Here is a 21,815-nt window from a genome sequence, read left to right on the forward strand (position 1 = left end):
GAAGGAAGAGAGGGAGGGAGGAAGGGAGGAAGGAAGGAAGGAGAGAAAGAGAAAAGTGTTTTCTTTTTCTACCTTATGAGGACACAGCAAGAAGGCAGCCATCTACAAACCAGGAAGAGTCCAGAACCCAACCATGCTAGCACCCTGATCTCTGACCTCTAGCCTCCATAACTGAGAACTAAGTTTCTATTGTTTATTAAAGCATTCTCATAGCAACCTGATCAGACTAAGACACAAGCCCTTAGTAGCATCTGTTAAAAGTTACTATCTCTCTCTATAGAAAGATGCCCAAACATACACAAATTTCATATAATTCAAGAAACTCTGAGGTCTCTAACCCATAGAAGACTGAGCTGTTTGTATTGCACACTTGCTATGTGCCAAGCATGGCCCCAAGTGTTTTACAAGTATAAAGCGCTTGACTCATTTATTCCTTTCAGCAGCCTGAGAGAGACTCATACTCACCAAAATCATTTTACAGACAAGGACAGGGAAAACAGAGAAGGAAAAGATACTCCACCTTTAAAGCATATGTAACACACAAATTACTGTGCTGTAGCGACTGTCTTCAAATTCAGCTACCAAGAAGTGCAAGCCATAGGCCAGAGTCTTGGAAACCCTTTGACCAATGCTATGACTCCTTCATCTACCCAGCAAGCTATGGTACAAACAAGATTTAATCTCTAACTTTCAAGTTCACTGGAACACAGCTGAGACTCCCTGTAAGTCAGGGCCATGGTCTCCTCCAAATCACACCTCACTTCCTCAAAACTACAGGCTTTTCTTTTTTTCTGGCATAGGTGCTGTCCTTTACCTTTTTCACTCAAGGATGGTGCTCTACCACTTGAGCCACAGCTCCACTTCCAACTTCTTTGGTGGCTAATTAGAGATGAATCTCATGAACTTTCCAGCCTAGTCTGGCTTCAAATCATGATCCTCTGATCTCCTGAGATAGCTAGGATTACAGGTATAAGCCACCGATTCCTAGTCAAAAATCTTTTTGAAGACCAATGGTCAAGGTCTAGTTCAGTTTTTAGACCCTAAAATTTGCCCATAGCACAAAACAATCCCGCATGTCAGGAGATTTGTGCTCAACTATTTCTTCAGCAACTGAGGAGACATGTGGGATCAATGCATGCTTCCAAAAGTTCACACGTGTAACAAACAGGTATAAACAGGACCATCCACATGTATTAAAAGCAACTCCTGAATACTCTAAGCCACGCTGCACTCGCACACAACACAACCTGTAAAATATGCATTAGGAAAGTCACAAGAGAGCCCTGGTACTCACAGTTTCGCAGTTCAAGCATCGGGTTTCATTGGTGAGAGTTCCCTGAAAAATTTCATGGACCCAGGTGAGTTCTGGTTTATTATTCTCTGCAGGTTCATTCATGTTGCCATTTTTTAATTTCCCATTTTGCTTTTCCTGTTTCTTCTCTTCCTGAAGGATGTCCGCAATCGTGTTTAGCAAATAATTTAAAAATTCGTGAGCATCCTGTTGCATGTAGTTATCAAAGAGATCTGAAAGGGAAAGAAGGTCATGATTTCACTCTCAGGTTCCTGAGAGGCAAAGAGGTGCTTAGTTTTACATTCCAGGCTTCAGTTTCTTTATATTGCAAGGGTGGACAGGTGTGGAATATGAATATATTCAGCTCCACTCTCCAGCTTTAATGTCTAAGTTTCAAAATAATTTTGTTCATTTCTAATAAAATGAATAATTTTGCTGCCTGCCAAGGACTAACTCCCCCTCTCGCCCTATAGTCAGGTATATAAAAAGTACCACAATTTTTACTATGTTCTATAGAACAGCAATTGCCTGACAAGACCCTAATAAGAGCTGGGTGCTGATGGTTCATGTCTGTAATCCTAGCTACTCAGGAGACTGAGATCGAAGGATCATGGCTTGAAGCCAGTCTGGGTGAGAAGGTCTATGGGATGCTTATCTCCAATTAAGCAACAAAAAAGTCAGAAGCAGAGCTGTGGCTCAAGTGACAGAGTACTAGCCTTGAGGAAAAAAAGCTCAGGGACAGCACCCAGGTACTCAGTTCAAGTCTCAGCACTGGCACCAATAAATAAATAATAATCAGCTTTTCATTTGGAAAAGAATGACCCACTTTCCTTATTTCAAGCCATATGACTCACCGTTCTCCTTCCTCAGCCTGGAAATGAATTTCTTTGGTGGGATGACGCCAACCTTCTTCTTCTGTGTGGCAATGCTGTGAAAAAGGTCTGCCAGGCACGTCAACAGGTTTTCCTTCTTTTTTTGCTGGGCTTTGTATGCCAACACATTCTCCCGGAATGGCCGGCAGAAGTACAATGCTTGAAGCACGGAGTTACAGTAGCATGTGTTTCCAAACTGCCAAAGGACAAGAGGGGTGGCTTGAGTCACTGTCCTGAGTCACGCCACCTCTGGACCAGAGGAGGAAGAGAAACGGCCAGGATATATGAGCCTGCCCAGATTCTCAGCATGTCCCTGTATCAGGGCCCAGCTTGCCCTATTCAAATACTAGCTAACTCCTTGAAGCACTGGGGGGATGACTTGATCAAGAAATAAAGGAATAAAAGTCTACAGCAGTCCCCTGGCGCCTCTAGTTTCACATTCTGTTTTCCATTACCTGGAGTCAACTGCAGTCTAAAAAACTCAAATGAAAAAAAAACTTGTGGAGATAAATAATTCATCAGTTTTCAGTGTTGCACCATTTCAAGTAGCATGATGAAATAGCACATTATGGCAGGTAAGCCGTCCGGTCCCTTTGCCCATTGTATCCATGCTGTATACAATACCTGCCCAGCAGTAGTCATGAAGTAGCTCACTGTTATCTGATCCATAATGGTTTAAGTAGAGCTAGTATTAAGAAACAAGTGCTACTAAGTTTATTCCAATACATTGTTTCAATTGTGCTACTTTATTAGGGCATTAGTTATTGTTTATTTCTTGTTGTGTTTAATTTGTAAATTAAATTTACAAATATATGCATAGGAAACTACCCACAAATACATCCCCTTGGGGGAGAGGCAGGAGGTTCTGGAACACATCCCCCACAGGTGAGAGGAGACTCCTATGTATCACTCTGGTGCTTCTCAACCTGTAGACATCTCTAAAATGATAATAAGCACTCTGACCAAATAAAGAGTCTAATGAGAACTTCTGAAGCTTAGAAAGGGAGAAAAGAAAAAAAAATCTATATAATACAGAGACCCAGAAAAGCAGCTGGCTAGATAAAAGATGCCTAATTGTAATACATCAAAATGCTCATGACAGGGAAAATAAAAATGCAAATCAAGAAGCAATTGAGGGGTTTCAGATGTAACTCAGTGGTACAGTATTTGCCACGCATTTGTGAGGACTTGGGTTAAATTGAAGCATGACAGGAGGGGGAAAAAGGCACAGAGGAAGGAAGAGAGGGAAGAAAACAGGGAGGAAGGGGAAGAGGGCTAGAAAGAGGAAGCTAAGGAGGAATAGAGGGAAAGAATCAAAGAACTAGAAACCACTTAGCTAGAGCTTGTTTCTGTTTTCCCTCTTTCAAGATTCCAGCGCTGAAAGTATCACTGTGGCTCAAAGTGGTAGAGGACTGCCCTTGAGCAGAAAAGCTAGGGACAGCACCCAGGCCCTGAGTTCAAGCCCCATGACCAACAAGAAAAAGAGTCCAGTATCCCTGCCCATTGGCTCAGACCACAGTGCCTTAGCTACTCCAGAGCAATTGAGGTAAAAAGGTGTCGACTCAAACCAACTTCCCAGCTTCCCACACCTTCACTTTTAAATGACCCTCGCTCCTGTTTCTTTCAAGGTGACCATTGTCCTGATCCAGTAGCACCCAAGGCCCTGGTATCCTACCATCAGAGTAGGGCCCAAACAGTACTGCTCTATCCCTCTCAAAGCCATGGAGGTTACAATTACAGAGAGAGAAAAGCCATTATCTTATTTGTACCAAGTGACTGTAAGAGCAACTCTGTGGGAGAGTCCAGCTGCCACTTTCACTCAAGAACTGGTCCTACACGGTAAAATAAGTAGGAAAATTCCTAAAGAAATAAGATAAATAGCCCCGATTACAAAGAAGCCATGAAGATTTAAAAAGATCACTTCTCAGAATAGGCTACAAGGCAACAAACAGTACAAGAAATGTATCCAATGCCCAACGTATGATACTGTAACCTCTCTGTACGTCAGTTTGATAATAAAAATTTGAGAAAAAAAAAAACAACAACAACAAAAAAAAAAAAGAATAGGCTGCTAGTTTGAACACTGTCTCCAAGAAGGAAAGGGACACTTCACTAAACTTACATGACATGCTCAGGTAGAAGACTTCTTAGTGTCATACATTTCAATCTGTTTTGACATATTTATGTAACAGAAATAAATTCTTTTATAGAGAAACTATAACCTTCATAAATTACTATCAAGAGCTCATAGATGAAGCTATTAATATTCTCAGAAGTCTAACATAAACTAGGAAGTGACTTAATTCCTCATTTTTCGCCATAGTTTGTGTCTGTATTTCCCATGCCTTGAATAACTCTCTTCAGAGAACTAAGCAGAGGCCCCGCACACAATGGCTTAAACAAATCTAGCACAACTAGAAGTCAGTGTTTCACCAACACAATGCCCTGTATTCCTGTTCCTTATTTAAGTCTACCTCCTTCTAGTCTTTTCTACTCGATATCTCACTTTCACCCAGACACTCTTCAGTCATGTTATGCCAGGCCAGTAAACAAGACCCAGGAAAGAAATGGATCTCACATTGACAGAACACGTATCTCGATACACCTCAGCCTCATGCTGCTTCTCTCAGAGGATCTCTGGTTCGATGGAACCCCATTTTATAGATGGGGAAATGGAGGGTCAGCTTCCCTTTGAAATTACATTGTAAGGCAGTTACTGGTGACAGGCTGGTAACACTTAGAAAACTGGTGGTACAATGTATGGCAAACTGAAGACTTCCTGAAGAGCTGACCCGCATGACAGAGGAAGGAAAGATAAAGTGGATTTAGCTACAAAGGCTCATGAAATCACCATGAAAGTGATGTGTGGGAAGCACAAGGAGGGGTTGTGAACTTGATCACATAATTTAGTAGTTAAGACCATTTTCTAGAACAACTAATATTCTCAAAAATAGATTAAAATACCCCTGACAAATGTTTGCTACTTCTACTATCTAAAGAACATAAAAATTGTTTTAAAAATTAGTTATCACGAGCCAGGAACTGGTGGCTCTTACCTGTAATCCTAGTTACTCAAGAAGCTGAAATCTGAGGATCTTGGTTAGAAGCCAACCTGGATAGGAAAGTCCCTGAGACTCTTATCTCCAATTACTCACCAAAAAAAATGGAAGCAGAGCTGTAGCTCAAAGTATAGAGCCCTAGCCTTGAGCAAAAAAGGTCAGGGACATCACATAGGCTCTAAATTCATGCTTTAGGCCCAGCACACACAAAAAAAATAGTAGTGATGAAAATGGGAGGCGGGCAAGGTACATGCCTGTAATCCCAGCACTCAGGAAGTCCAGACAGCAGGATCAAAAGTTCAAGGCCAGCCTGAGGTGACACAGCAAGTTCCAGGCTAACCTGAGATACACAGGAAGACCTTGTCTCAAAAATAAGCAAAGAAATAAACAAGCAGAAAAAAAAAAGAGCAGAGGAGTGTGTCAAATGAGTTAACATGTTTGATGAAAAAATATTAAATGTTAATTACTTACATTGACCAATCCGAAGTAGTGTTCATTGATTGGAAACTGCTCTGGACCAATGTCTTTTTCCAGAGCAGAGGCATTGGTGCCCTGAAAGAAAACATACCAAAAGTTCTATTGCATGGAAAATAGATGAGAGAATACAATGAACTTAAGCCAGTGCATTACTGTGACAAGCATCTCCCTATAAACAAGGCATTTGTGGACACTCAGGCTGAAAGAAAAAGGGTCAGAAGTTAGTGAACCGGTAGACTAGTTAATAACATCAGTTCCATTCTCATCTCACTTGTTCAGCCCTGTCCTATGTGGCTTCTATCATCTTTCCTGAGGAAAGGATGTTTTTAGATAGATAGGCAAATGAGGAAGCTATCTCAAAGAACTTCTGTGTAAAACACTGGCGTTCCTAACAGCTGAATCAGCTTTAGAAACACAGTGCCTAGAAATATATTGCCACTTTCAAAATCAAATTCTTCATTCTGGTAAGGATTTATTGGGCACTCACTGAGACAGACATTGGTCTCTGGGAATAGGCATTGAAAAGACAATGGAACAAAACAGATGCGGATGGCTGCTCTCATGGAATTCCCATTTTAGTAGATGGAGATGGCCTGAAGCATGAGCAAGTACATCAGGCATTACACTGAGAGGTGATAATGCACTGGAAAAATACTGTGGGAAATGGCACAGGCAGGACATTACAGCTGCACCTTTCCATGGAGTGGTCAGGGAAGGCCGCCTTGCTGGGAAGGGAAATGTCCAACAAACAATGTGAATAATGATATCAGATGGTAAGTCATATGACCCCCTGATCATAACATGATCACAACAACTACTAGGTTATCTTGCTACATACCAGGACTATGCTGCTCATCCTCATTAACTACTATATGAAGTAGGTGCCATAATGACTCCTGTCTAACAGACAAGAAACTCAAAGGCTCAAAAGGGTTGAAGAATGTGCCTTAGTCAGTACAGGGTAGAGCTAGGGGTCGAACCCAGCAATCACACATGACAGCCCTTCATTTTAACAAAATCACACACAGAGAAATCCTATTTCTTAAAATATTGACCAAACATGGTAACCGTAGCTCACACCTTGTAATCCTAGATTCTCAAGTGGTTGAGATCTGAGGATCACAGTGTGAACACAGCCTGGACAGGAAAGTCCATAAGACTTCTCTCCAATAATCACCAGAAAAAAAGCCAAAAGTAGAGGTGTTGCTCAAGTGGTAGAGCACCAGCCTTGACTGAAAAAGCTAAGGGAAAGTGCCCAAGCCCTGAGTTCAAGCCCCACAGCTCACATACATACACACATGAAGGAAGGAAGGGAGGGAAGGAAAGAGGGAGGGAGGGAGGAGAAAGAGAGAGAGAGAGAGAGAGAGAGAGAGAGAGAGAGATGGAGAAAAAAGAAAACCACTACAACATTGACCAAGCCCCACTACAGACCAGTCACTAGTGGTAGATTATCATTACTTTCCCAGGCCTAGATGAGTCTGCTGGGAACAGGGAAAGTGATGAAAGTTCAGAACAACTAGTTAAGTACAGTCATCCGTCATTATCCATGTGGGACTAGTTCCAGGACCCATGAGGAGATGCACAGATCCCTTGTATAATTTTGCTTATAATCTACTCACATCTTCCCATCTACGTTAAATCATTTCTTAATGATTTTCGATCCCTAATACAATATAAACCTTACATAGCTTTGTGTAGAGAATATCAAGAAAACAATCCACAAGTAATCAACACAAACACAACTTTTAGAGTATCGTTTGATCAGCAGATAACTGATATGTGGCTACAGGCCCATGGATCTGAGCAGTGGGGCAGGCAGGCTCCCATCTATCATGTGGGTCACCCATCATTCCATAGCTTTCTCACTTTCTCAGGCGACCACAAAAGATATGTAGCTCACAGAGAGGAAAAGGAAATGAAGAAGTTCTTGTTAAAAATAATAATACTGGGGCTGGGAATATGGCCTAGTGGCAAGAGCGCTTGCCTTGTATACCTGAAGCCCTGGGTTCGATTCCCCAGCACCACATATATAGAAAATGGCCAGAAGTGGCACTGTGGCTCAAGTGGCAGAGTGCTAGCCTTGAGCAAAAAGAAGCCAGGGACAGTGCTCAGGCCCTGAGTCTAAGGCCCAGGACTGGCAAAAATAATAAGAATAAGAATAAGAATACTAGCCTAGCACTGATGGCTCATGCCTATAATCCTAGCTGCTCAGAAAGCTACGCTCTACGGATCACACAGTTCAAAACTAGCCTGGGAAGGAAAATTCGTAAAACTCTTATCTTCAATTAACTATGGGGGGAGGGGTTAAGCCAGAGTGGAGGTGTGGCTTAAGTGGTAGAGTGGTAGCCTTGAGCACAAATGATCAGAGACAACTCTCAGGCCCTGAGTTCAAGCTCCAAGACAGGCACAACAACAACAACAGTAATACTTTTCACTCATATGTGTAGCATCTCTCTCCCAGGAAGAAATAGCCCAAAAAGCAGCCTGGGAACCAGTGAAAATGTCTACTTGCTGCCAAGCAAACATTTAATATAAGATAACCTAAGCCTGGGCTGAGAATGTGGCTTTGTGGTAGAGTGCTTGCCTAGCATGCACGTAGCCCTGGGTTCAATTCCTCAGCACCACATACAAAAAAAAAAAAAAAAAAAAAAAGCCAGAAGTGGCACTGTGGCTCAAGTGGTAGAGTGCTAGCCTTGAGCAAAATAAGCTCAAGGACAATGCTCAGGCCCTGGGTTTAAGCTCCAGGACTGGCAAAAAAAAAAAAAAGATAACCCAAACCTAAGCAAAGAGAACAACGCTGGCTCTCCCCTTCACAGCAGAAATGACATATCTATAGCAAAATTCTGTTTTTACTTGTTTTCTGATTCCTTTCCTCTATCTTACCCATCTAAAACCCTCTCCCTGTCATCTGAGACTCAGGGCTCAATGCTCACTTGTGTGCAATAGTTTTAACAGCTCTCCCTAGTGAGCCAGGTGTCATTGCCTTCACAATATTGTGACTCCATGCACAAGGTTGAACTTTTGAAATAACACAACAAACTAGGGCAGCATCTTATGGCATTGGCAAAAATCACTACAAATTTTTCAATAAGGTGACTTCTCAATCACATATTGATGTAAATAATGTACCTTAAATATATTCCTTGCCATTTTCAAGGATAATTAGAATATATGGCATAGAGCCCAGGAGAAATGTCAGATATAAAAATACAGCACATGAAAATAGATCTTGTTAAGTCGCCATGGGGGAAAAAAAAAGCAAAAGATCTAAGTTAATCTATGATTTCTGCTACTTGTTAATTCTTGGATTGTATCTGCTCTTCCCTACCCATCTTAGTATTTTTACCCCTTTCTGGAGGGGAATCTATGAGGGCAGTGATCTTGGAGACACACAGTCTCAGACACTGCTAGGAGCACCTCCATAGCACAAGGGCAAAGAGAGAATAAAATTAGCTTACTGTGTTTTCAGTGAGCCCTGGCTCTTCTCTGAGGTCCACACTCCTCACCACCTTCAGATCAAGCATGTTCATTCTCTTACACAACATATACGATGGTATGGAAGGGTCAGGAGGAAAAGCAGGCTGGGCCTGATCATTATACCTTCACCCTCACCAAAGTGCCTCCCTTTCTGATGCCAGGTACCCTGGTACAAAGACTTTCCTTTATCTTTGCTTCAACAGCCTCCCCTCCAGCTCACAGAGGACCTACCTTTACATACTTCAAATCTTGCCCACTGTCCTAGATGGTTTCAGCACTCATGCACATGAGCTATCGCCTACTCTGCTCTCTCAGCAACTCCATATCCTATTTTCCTAGTCATTCCACTCGAACTCAGCTACCCATGTAAGGATATCTGATCATCCCCTGCAATCCTGATTTCCAGAGAATCACTGAACATCCAAGCACGGTTTCACTCAATGGCTTCTCTAAGTATATCATCATAGCCATACATAGGCCACATCAAAACATCTGATCTATTCTTTCTTATTCAGCTTTCTAAGCTGAATAGCCTTCTAAGACCTCCTATACCCTGGGGCCTTTGGATATACCAAAAAAACTAAACCCAGTATGAACCACATTGTCCACCTCCTCTGAACATGCACTCAGACAATGCTAGAGTGGGAAAAGTCAAGTCACCATGCTGACCAGATCCACTGGAATCCAGCCAATTCCAGAAGCACTCAACATGTCCCATATTCTACCATGTCTCCAGTGTATTCACTCTCCTCTTTACTATGACCGTGTACAACATTACCCAGGCTTCCCAGAACTTCAGCATTCCTTCTACCCTACTCACTTTACCTCTCCCACTTAGAAAAACAAATGACAATCAACAGACAAGGAGTCCCTTTATTTACTATCAGTAACACACCTACATGCCTCTCTCATAACTGGCAAATATGGCTCTCTTGCCAAAGGATCTGTCCTTATTAAATCTATCTCACCCAAAGTTAGACATCCAGGCTGGAGGCATGGCTCAGATGGCAGATTAAACCCCTGTACTACCAAAAAATAAAACCATTAAATGTCTTTCAGCATCTCCCTTCTCTCTCTCCCTGTTCTCTCTCTCTCTCTCGCTCTCGTACACACACACACACACACACACACACACACACACACACACACACACACCAGTCTGTATCTCTCCCAAATATCTCCCTCAATTACCACCGCCATTCCTACTTCTCATCCAGAGCTTACTCTCTTTAAACTTGTCTTTACTGAAAAACTTACAGATGATCTCTAAGATAAGAGATATGGGAAGGTGTGGGGGAGGGGAGATGCTGAGTGATGTGCCTGAGTGGGCTCACACTATTCTATTTATGTTTCTACACATATAGTCATGCATCACTTAACCACGGGGACATTTTCTGAGAAAACTGTCTTTATGCAATTTTGTCACTGTGTGAACATCATAGAATGCACTATACCAGCCAAGATAGTCTAGCCTACTCCACACATAGGCGTGTGTGTGTGTGTGTGTGTGTGTGTGTGTGACAGCCTATTGCTCCTAAGACAAACAAATCAAACCAAGCACAAAGAAAAGGATGTAATCAAAAGACATGGTAACAGAGGATGTGTGGTCTGTGGCCACAAGGTGCATACTGTTACACACATAGCATGTTGTTTTATATAAGTGAAATGAGTGCATTTGAATACAGTATCCCGTAGCAAATGCCATCATGAATGAGTAAACTAGTAATGTAGTTGTCCATCATTGAGTGCTTTGTGCATAACTAACTGTACAGGCTCTACTTTCAAAGTAGAGTAGCTCATGACTGTGTATAGGTAGAAAAATGATCACCCAAGGGAATGTCTTCATCCCCAAATGAGTGAATACATTGCCTTCCATAGCAAAGGAAGATGGTATTAATTTGTGAATCTACTGATCTTAAAGTATGGACCATTTTCAGGACCATAGTTCTGAATTATGCAGTGACCTTCAATGTGGGAGGCAGAAGCAGGACACAGCAGAGTGTATGAAGACTCAACTGGCCACTGGGAGTTTTGAATATGAAGGATGGGATGGAGCCCAGGAATGCAGGCAGCCACTAAGTGCTGGAACAGCCTAGAAACGGAAACTTCCATTGGAGCCTCTAGGAAGAATGCAGCCCTGCACCACCTTAACTTTGGCCCAAGCAAACCCATTTTGAACATCCAGACTGTAAGACAGATAATCTGGATTGTTTAAGCCACTAAGAGAATATAATAGCATCAGCAGCCTAGAATGTTAATATAGTACTACTTGAAGTTTCTCATAATAACATCTTCTGTAAGACATTTCTATTTCCTAAGCTCTGAGTCTTCTCACAAAACACATTGTTCTACAGCCGAAGAAGTGGCTCAGGGGTGAAACACTTGCCTAGCACCCACAAGGCTCTGAGTGTGATCTCCAGAATCACATTAAATTAATGATAGCAACAAAAATAAAGCTTGCCTGATCCTCTTCTAGGTTCTATCTCCATATCATCCCTGCTGAACTCCAAATGTTGCAGACTTCAGCAAAAGTGCTTTCAGATGGTTAGCTTTCTCCACAGGTGACCCATCGCCCAACCCTGTCCCCTTAGCTTTTCTCTCTAGAGTCAGACAGTAATTTTTCCATGGCTTCAATCAGCAGCTGCAAGCCAACCATTTCCAACTCGATCTCAAAACCTCACTTCTGAGCTCCACACAGCACAAACACTGGCATTCCGACAAGCACTCAACATCCATTTACCCAAACTAGGTTTCTCACTCCTTTGGCCTTTCTCCACTTAGTAAATGACACACGCCATCCTCCTCCTCTGAGTTCATGCCAGTACCTCAGGGTCAAGCCCAACATCCCCTGCTGACCGCTGCTCCCATCCATCACCGTGCTCTATGGATTGCTGCTCCTTAAATCTCTCCATCCCAGGCCCTGTCACACTCCACTGCCTCCAGCCAAGACAGGCTGCCAGGATCTCCTATCAGAATGCCTACCACCTCCCATACAGACTCCAGAGCCCACCACGCTCGCCCTAACCCACTGTCAGTACTGCAACAAAAGGCTCTGTGAAAACCAGATCTGCTTTGGAATCCTCCAGTGACTTCACACTGTCACCATTTATTCTCCTCTCTACTTTGCCTAGCCCAATGTCCCTAGTCACCTCACATCCCCTCCCCACTCATCCTCTAGCATTCTGTCCCTACCCTCTAACCCTCCGTAAGACTGGCTTGAAGATGAGCCCCTCAGGAAATTCTTCACAGGCCACTGCCCCTCTCTGTTCAGTCTTCACAATTGACAGAATCACACCCCTCCCCAGACATCCACATCCCATTCTACCTTTGGCACTATGATCCTACCAGCCAAAGGGACTTTGCTGCTATGACTAACTTAAGGATCTTGAGATGAGGTTGCCCTGGATTTTCCAAGTGGGCTCAGCACAGTCGCAAGAATCCTCATGAGAGGGAGGCAAGAAGATCAGAATCAGTGATGGAGGAAGCAGAGGTAAGAGAGACTAAAGATGCTACACTGCCAGCTCAGAGATGGAAGGGCCCATGAGCCAAGGAATACAAGCGACCTGCAGAACCCCCCTGAAGTCGAGAGAGACTTTCCCTAGTCTTGGGAAAGTCTGCAATCTGGGTCACACCTTTGTTTAACAACCTCTGACATCCAAAACTAAATGATATTAAAGTTCTGTTTTTGAAGCTACTAAGTTTACAGCCATTTTTTACAACAGCAATAGGAAATTAGGATACCTCCTCCCTCCTCAGACTCTACTCCCAGTCACAGCATCCTGTGTGTCGCCCTTATATATTCCCAATTCTTGTTTATACAAGCATTAAAATATGCCCTGCTCCTTACTCTAAATGAGAGCAAAGGACTTCTCTGACCTACGCAATGGTGCATTCTCAGGGGAAGCACACAGTAAGCTCATGGCATCTGCTGGATGGGAGGATAGCTGGATGGATACACAAGTGGGGATGGTGTGTGTGACAGTTTTTTTTAATACAGATGTGCGTGCTGTTCAATGAGGCATGAGTGGTACCCTCCACCACTTCCCTACTCTCTCATCCCTCTTATAGACACACTCCAGGAACTGGTTTCCATGGATACAGAATGTCACTGATATTGACAATTGGAAAGAAACTCTTGCTTCAAATAATACTATTTTCCTTTGGCTACAAGAATCTTTATGGATTTTTAGCATATTTATGGGTTAAATATGTTAAAGGTAAAATATATATATGATAAAGCAACAGATAGGATAGGGAATGTTTCATAAATGATGACAATGATGATGAGTGCTAAAAAGTGAATTGGGCAGTATCAAACAGCAATGTAAATGACCATGTCCTTCAACCCTTCAATTCTACTTCAATTTATTCCACATACATAGTCACAGAAATGGGAAGAGAGAAGAAGCCTGAAACAGTGACCCAAATAATATGTATGGCTTTGGCAAGATGGAAAAATGGGTTTATCTCATTCATATAAATGTTCAAGATGATGTAGGTCTAATGTCACAGCTCTAATGTACTGGAGGATTCAGAATCCTTTCATCTTTTCTCATTTTTGTGATTTATATGTGTATGAGTGATAATTTCATCAGACAAAACTTATCTATTGCTTTCATTTATCTCATTGCTCTGTTGTCCTCAAGAGCCAGATGTTTGCTTTGAAATTAGGATAGCTTCTCTAGCTCCTACCACAAATAACTTCTGCCAAGGGGATATGGAAAAACAGTAGGGACCACACCTAGCTTGTATGCATGCTCCTGGAAGACTCACATATTACTTTTCATACAACCACTGGCCAAAATCTAATCTAGTCCCAAGGCTATACTTAGCTGCAAGGGAGGCTGGTAAAAAATGGTCTTTACCTAAGAAGTCAGTCCAGTTAAATATTTCTCTTGCATTAGGGATGGAAAATGAATATTGAGGGGACAATTTGGAGTTGATAGCTCAGGTAGTGTTTGCAGCAAGACTTGTAAACAGAAAAAGATTGAACTAGACCCCGTGCTGGTGGCTCACACCTATAATCCTAGCTACTCAGGAGGCTGAGATCTGAGGATCATGGTTCAAAGCTAGCCCAGGGAAGGAAACTGTGAGACTCATCTCCAGTTAACCACATAAAACTGGAAGTGGAGCTGTGGCTCAAAGTGGTAGAGCAAAAAAGCCTTGAGCAAAAAAGCTCAGGAACAACACCTAGAAGTTCAAGCCCCATGGCTTACAAAAAAGTTTTTTTGAACTGGTTAAATAATTTGGAATATATACATATAAAATTCAATATAAACATTTTAAATAAAGTTCCTACACAAGTATAAAAATTTATCCAAGCTAGGGTAATAAGAAAATAGTATAGAGTAACAATGTAGATGGAACACTCCTGGAAATAACATCATTCAATCAATTTAGTGCTTCCCAGCCTTGTACCCATTTTGTGTCTAGTACTCTTCTATATCTGAAGAACACGAGGTGGACAAAGAAGACCAGTATTCAATAGTTACATCTTAATGGAATAACAGAAAAATTATTATTTATTTTGCTTGGCTTGGGTTTTGGAGGGTTGTTGTTGTTTTTTCCCCTGGTGAGAGGGAAAGCAAATGGAGATAAGGTCTCACCACGTGCGCCAGGCTGGTCCTGAACTCTAGGACTCAAGTGAGTCTTGTGTCTCTTTTAGTAGGTGGGTGGCACACATCACCACTCCTAATCAACACTTAAGAAATTATTAACGATGCTGGGAGATGCAGAGCTTTTTTATTATGAGTATGTATAATTGTTTGGTACTGAAAATGAAATAAATTTAATAAAAAAATTTAGTGAGCTATTTCCCATCAGACTACTTACTAAAGGCTCCACAGCACATACTTCCGGTTGTATTTGCCCCTTTTTTCCCTGGCAGTATTTATTTTCCTCTGATTTCAGTCACTTTGCCTCTCTTTGGAGGTTTCCTGGCTGAGAGGTCAAGTTGTTGATCTTCTGCTCCCCCTGTTCCACAGGGCAGCAGAGAAAATGAAGAACTGTGAATGTTGCCAGTACTATATACATTGTGAAGTGCTTTACAAAGCCAAAAGCCTGCACTCCATTTGTGCCAGCCAGCACAATGGCTCAAAAGGCAACAGGGAGGCAATGAAAAGAATTGTTATATGACCAGATTCTGAAGAAAGAATGCATACACAGGGGTAAACCATAGGGTCTGAAACAAACTTCTTATTTCCATCAGTTTAAAAAAAGTGGTAACCTTTGAAAAATAATGCAGCCAACCTTATTAAAAATAGAATCTGAGTTGGGACAGGTCCCAACAAGCAGGCTATAATGTTAGCTTTCAAAGCACCTTGGAAAGCAATTCTAAGACTACTGAGGGTATTAGTGACACACCAAATAAAACAACAACGACTCAAAAGAATGAGTCATATATAATGATATAGAAAGCAATTCCTTTTCAAGACAATTAAAAAAAAACTTACAAAGGAAACAAGCTAGCATTTCTTCCTTGAGGAAAATATAGAGAAAGACTCTTGCCAAGGAGGAGGAAATAACTGAAACAATGACAATGACAGTGTCTGACCATGTTCCCAGAGGTGGAGACTTACTTGCCCAAAATCTCACTAAAGCTACTCATGTCTCTGCATCCCATGGCACACAGCCTCTCTTTCAAATTTGAACAGAGTCCAGAGGGGACACTAAAAAGGCCAAAGATACCATGTAATGATTACATCCACGTACACAGAGAACTAAGCCATTAGTTATAATGCATGAATAAAATAGATGCTCCTACTAAAACACCATTTTTAGGCCTATATTCAACAGGCTACTAAACCAATGACATTTTCAAAGTTCAAAAGTATATAACAGCCAGGAACCAATGGCTCATGTCTGTAATCTTAGTTATTTGGAAGGCTGATAAAAGTGGGGGGGGGGGAGGTGTCACAGTTCAAGACTAGCCCAGGAAGAAAAATTCACAAGACCCCTTGTCAACCTATAGCTGGGCACAATGGTATGCACCTGTCATCCTACCTTATCTAGAAGGCTGAGATAGGAAGCATCATCACTCTAGACCAGCCTGGGGGGAGAAAAGAAGTCCTGAAATCTCCATGTTAATGGAAGGTTTCATTTCAGCTATGATGGGAAACCTAAAATAGGCATATCACAGTCCACTTATATGACAGGGCGGGAAGCAAGACCCTATCTCAAAAAAATGAGGGCTGGATCAGTAGCAGAGTGCCTACCTAACCAGTGTAAGGCCCTGAGTTTAAACCCTAGTACCACAAGGGGGGAAAAACCTACATAAAGGACTAACTTACTCCTTTAGTCTAACATTCTAGACTTCTGATGCCAGCAGTCATTCCAAAATAACCTTGTCAAGAAAGTGAAGTAAAAAGGAAGTGATTCAGTTCAGCCCAAGGTCTGTAGTTGAGTCAGGAGCCACCTGCTACAGTTCCAGGATGTTTAAGGGAAAAGTGGATGTAATTAATAATAATGATACTGACTCACAAGTAGCATTTACTGTGTCCAGTCACTTGTCTGAGCATTTTCTGCATTATTTACTCAGCTTAATCCCCTCAATAATCCCCTAAAATGGATAACATTATTTTCCCTACATTAAAATAAAAATAAATAAATAATAAAAGTTTAGCCAGGCACTGGTGGCTCATGCCCATAATCCTAGTTACTCAGATGGCTGAGGAGCTAAGGATCACAAGTTCAAACCTAGCCCAGGCAGGAAAGCCTGTGGGATTCTTATTTCGTTAGCCACCAAAAAGCCAGATATGGAGCTGTGGCACAAGTGGTAGAGAACCAGCCTGAAGTAAAAAAAAAACTGAGACAGCACCCAGGCCCTGAGTACTGACACACAAAAAATAAAATAAAATAATAAAATAAGACAGAGACAAAACTCAGTGCCTGTAGCTCAGTGCAATCCTACCTAGCTGCTCGGGAAGCTGAGATCTTAGGATCAAAGTTCAAAGCCAACCCACACAGACAAAGCTGTGAGACTCTTAATTAACCAGCAAGGAAGTGGAGGTGGCTCAAGTGATAGAGCCCCAGCTATGAGGGAAAAAGCCAAAAAAGACATGAGTTCAATCCCCAGGATTGGCAGAGACAGACAGACAGACAGAGACAGAGAGAAGAGAGAGGGGGAAGGAAGGAAGGAAGGAAGGAAGGAAGGAAGGAAGGAAGGAAGGAAGGAAGGAAGGAAGGAAGGAAGGAAGGAAGGAAGGAAGGAAGGAAAGAAGGGAGGGAGGGAGGGAGGGCGGGAGGGAGGGCAGGAGGGAGAGAGGAAGGAAGGGAGGGCGGGAGGGAGGGCAGGAGGGAGAGAGGAAGGAAGGGAGGAAGGGAGGGAGGGAGGGAGGGAGGGAGGGAGGGAGGGAGGGAGGGAGGGAGGAAAGAAGGAAACAGTATCCTATTCGTAGAATTCTTGTGAGGAATCAAAGGAGTAAAACATGCACAAAATCCTTTGAAAAGGGACTGGGCACAGAGATTGCTACTTCTTAATCATTATAGTTTCACTGCCCTAACTTTTCCTTGGCCCGCCTGGCACCTTGGCAGGAGGCTCCTGACTCATCTAGTGCCCATCACTTCCTTTTTGCCTCACTTTCTCTATCAAAAGAAAAGATTCTCATAATTGTTTCAAAGGCTTGAAATCTTTATCTAAATAAGAAAAGAATGTTGTCCTAAAAAGCAGAGAGAGTGAGATTTTTTTTTTACAAAAAGAAGAAGAATTCTAAGGAGTAAGCCGGTTCACATGTCATCATGGATTAAGAAACAACCTTAATTCCCTAATTTCTAAATTCTTAGAAATCTTCTCAATTCCTGCAAGGATAATGACAATATAACAAGAGCAACAGGATGCAGATTGAGGGGGAAAGTACTAGAAGTATGAAGAACAAAATGTGATTATACCAGTAGAGCTCATCTCTCTGGGCTGGGGTCAGTGGGAACAGGGAGTGAAGGGCAGAATTGGCAGTAATTATATAGAGGGAAAAGTGTTTTCTGCATCCAATGAAAGCTACAGAATATCCACCAGGCCTTTAGAAGATACAAATGCAGACAGTGATGCTGGAACTCTTGACTGGGCCACATGTGGGCCAGTGCTCCCTCCTCAGAGCCGCCCCCAGGCTGACCCACTCTCCCTCCCTCTCTGGCTGCCTCCTCCTCACCAAGTGACCAGTGCCACCTCCGCCCTGGGCCTTCCCGTTCACAGCACCCTGCCTGTTCCTTCACAGTACATTTTGTAATAGCATAACTGCTTATGATTATTTAACATCTGTCCTCCAACTAAGACCACAGGTTTGCAATGACAGCCTATAGACTGAATGTGACCCATCAACAACTTTTATAAATAAAGTCTTATTGGATCACAGCCATGAGCATTTATCTACTCCCTGCAACTTCTTTGCAACACAATGACAGAGTTGTGTCATAGTGACAAGAGACATGATGGTCCACAAAGCCTAAAATAGTCACTCCTTTATAGAGAAGGCTTTATATAAGTGATAATGATGTCTGATTGACTTGCCACCACCATGTAGTGTCTGCTGTGGACAAGGCACTAGGGTAGGTTTGCTCCAGGGTGAGCAGTTTTGCCATTTATTATTTAGAGACCTTCTCACCTAATATATTATTCATTTAATCCTACCCATTAACCCAGGGCAGATGACTCTCAATCTCATGGGAAAATGGAAAGCAGCCAGGCTTACTCAGCCACTAAGAGCAGAAGCAGATCATCTGATCCCAGAATCTTAGCTCCTGACCACAAGTCAGGAGAGAGGGTCTTTCTGCCTGCGCTGCAGAGGCAAAGATTGGGTGGAGAGCACATCCACTTTGGCCAGTGGCTATCAAACATCATCTAATCACCGAGCACATCTCGGGTGGCTACGGATGACCATCCTGCTGGCTTGGCAAAGTTCACCACAAAGCCCTATCCCACTGAGCCACACACAGTCATCTCACACTGTACCCAGTTCTTCAGTGGCAGTGGTATTGTACTCACTCCACAGGTGAGCGAACAGGACCAGTGGAAGTTAATTAACTTGCCATGGTCAACCAAGCAGGAGGCAGAAGTCAGTGGTCATTACTCTACGAAACTAAACCCTGGTTAAATAACCATCCTCTTCAGACTTTAACAGGAGTCTACCACTCAGAAGAAGGCAAACAGAATGTCATCATGTACCATGCTGCCATGTGTCTCCCTCCCTGATATTCCATGACATTGGATTGGGTGGGGGAGAATTACTCAGGAAAAAAAAAATCAATCAACTTAATTTTATGATCAGGGATCCTCACACAGAAGCCAAAACACCTACAACTACTAACGTAGAAATCTAGATACTCGACAGCATACTGGTGCAAAATCGCTAATAAGAAGGAACAGTGAAGATCTGCTAGAACCTCTAGCTGGAAAAACTACTAACCCTCTTCTCTCCCCAGCCTTCCATGGCCACTTCCAAGCTCAAGGTCTTCATGGGTGAAAAGCATGACCCTCTGAGAAGATTGCAAATTCAAGGACAGCCTGGGCAGAAAAACCCATGAGACTGCATCTCACTAAAGGAAAGATGGACACAGTGGCATGTACCTGCCATCCTAATAACTGAGAAACATAAAACATGCAGATTGCAGCTCAGGACACACCTAAAGAGGAGCAAGACCTTATTTTTAAAGTAACAGCAACAGCCAGGTACCAGTGGCTTACATCTGTAATCTTAACGACTCAGAAGGCTGAGATCTGAGGATCAGGGTTCGAAACCAGCCAGGGCAGGAAAATCCTTAGGCTCTTATCGCCAATTAATCACAGAAGAAGCTGGCACTGGCACTGTGACACAAGTGGTAGCCTTGAGCAAAAGCAGCTTATGGTCAGCACCTGGACCCAGAGTTCAAGCTATAGGACAAAAAAAAAAGAAGGAAAAAAAAATAGGAATAGCAAGCTATGAGCTGGTGGGTCACACCTGTAATCCTAGCTACTCACAAGGCTGAGATCTGAGGTTCACAGTTTGAAGCCAGCCTGGGCAGAAAAGTCCCTGTGAGACTTCAGTCTCCAAGCAACCACTCAAAAACTGGAAGAAGAGCTGTAGCTCAAAGTGGTAAAGCACTAGTCATGAGCAAAAGGAGCTCAGGGATAGCATCCCCCCCTCAAAAAAAAAAACACAGCAAAAGCCAAGCTTCAGTGGCTCATACCTATAATTCTAGCTACTCAAGCAGCTGAGATCTAAGGGGATCAAAGGTTGAAGCCAACCTGGGCAGGAAGTCCATGAGATTCTTATATCTAATTAACCAGTAAAAAGCCAGAAATAGAGCTGTGGCTCAAATAGTAAAGCACTAGAAAAAGTTCAGAACAGCATCAGACCCTAAGTTTAAGTGCCAGAACTGAAACACACACACACACACACACACACACACACACACACACACCGGGCAAAAAACAGGACTGGAGGCATGGCTCAGAGTTAAGTGTGAGGCTTGGAATTTAAACCCAAGAATCATAGCCTTTCCCCCAAAAAAGGCCTTGGTCCCCTCTCCTCACAGCATGGAGAACATTCAAGAAGTCACCCTGAGCCGGGTGCTGGTGGCTCATGACTGTAACCCTAGCTACTCAGGAGGCTAAGAGGTCATGTTTCAAAACAAGCTCAGGCAGGAAAGTCTGTGAGACTTTTGTTTGTTTGTTTTGTTTTTGCCAGTTCTAGGCCTTGGACTCAGGGCCACTAGGCCATATTCCCAGCCCCTCTGTGAAACTCTATTTTTTTATTTATTTTTTTTTTTTGGCCAGTCCTGGGGCTTGGACTCAGGGCCTGAGCACTGACCCTGGCTTCTTTTTGCTCAAGGCTAGCACTCTGCCCCTTGAGTCACAGCGCCACTTCTGGCCATTTTCTGTATATGTGGTGCTGGGGAATTGAACCCAGGGCTTCATGTATATGAGGCAAGCACTCTTGCCACTAGGCCATATTCCCAGCCCCTCTGTGAGACTCATCTCCAATTAACCACCAGAAAACTGGAAGTGGAGCTGTGGCTCAAGGTGGTAGAGCTCTAGCCTTGAGCCAAAAAGCTCAAGGACAGCTCCCAGGCCCTGAGTTCAAGACCCACAACTGGAAACAATTGAGGTGTGTGTTTTATTTATCTCTCCATTTTGCTAATGATTCTTTTTTATTGTATTTTACAAAAACAGTGGCCTGAAGAAGATTGAAAATAAAGTGGATCCTTTCTTGCATACTTAGAAAATAATTGCCAACAGCAACACATTAAATGAGATTGAGTGTTTTCTCCTAAACATGGGAATGGCTGCTCAAACTCACTTCTAATATGAAAGGTGCAACTAAAAATACACCAAGACACCATTCTAGCTGGGTGCTGGTGGCTCATGCCTACAGTCCTAGCTACTCAGGAGACTGAGAACTGAGGATCCAAGGGGCTGGGAATATGGCCTAGTGGCAAGAGTGCTTGACTTGTATACATGAAGACCTGGGTTCAATTCCTCAGCACCACATATATAGAAAACGGCCAGAAGTGGTGCTGTGGCTCAAGTGGCAGAGAGCTAGCCTTGAGCAAAGAGAAGCTGGGGACAGTGCTCAGGCCCTGAGTCCAAGGCCTAGGACTGGCAAAAAATAAAAAATAAAAAAAAATAAAGTGAAAGAGAACTGAGGATCCAAGTTCAAAGTCAGCCCA

The 21,815-nt window shown here is 42.8% G+C and overlaps 1 protein-coding gene across 2 annotated transcripts in view; it reads right to left on the minus strand.

The window, feature by feature from the left end:
- Positions 1-21,815, minus strand: part of Usp46 (ubiquitin specific peptidase 46) — a 60,555-nt gene that overhangs the window by 27,692 nt on the left and 11,048 nt on the right. For both annotated transcript variants that reach the window (XM_048363914.1, XM_048363913.1), the window contains exons 2-4: positions 5,694-5,774; positions 2,146-2,359; positions 1,295-1,524 (exon numbers count right to left, since the gene is read on the minus strand). In XM_048363914.1, the coding sequence (XP_048219871.1) occupies positions 1,295-1,524; positions 2,146-2,359; positions 5,694-5,774 (525 nt within the window). The remainder of the gene's footprint in view (positions 1-1,294; positions 1,525-2,145; positions 2,360-5,693; positions 5,775-21,815) is intronic.

Source organism: Perognathus longimembris, chromosome 16 (assembly GCF_023159225.1).
Source record: "Perognathus longimembris pacificus isolate PPM17 chromosome 16, ASM2315922v1, whole genome shotgun sequence".
Taxonomy (NCBI): domain Eukaryota; kingdom Metazoa; phylum Chordata; class Mammalia; order Rodentia; family Heteromyidae; genus Perognathus; species Perognathus longimembris.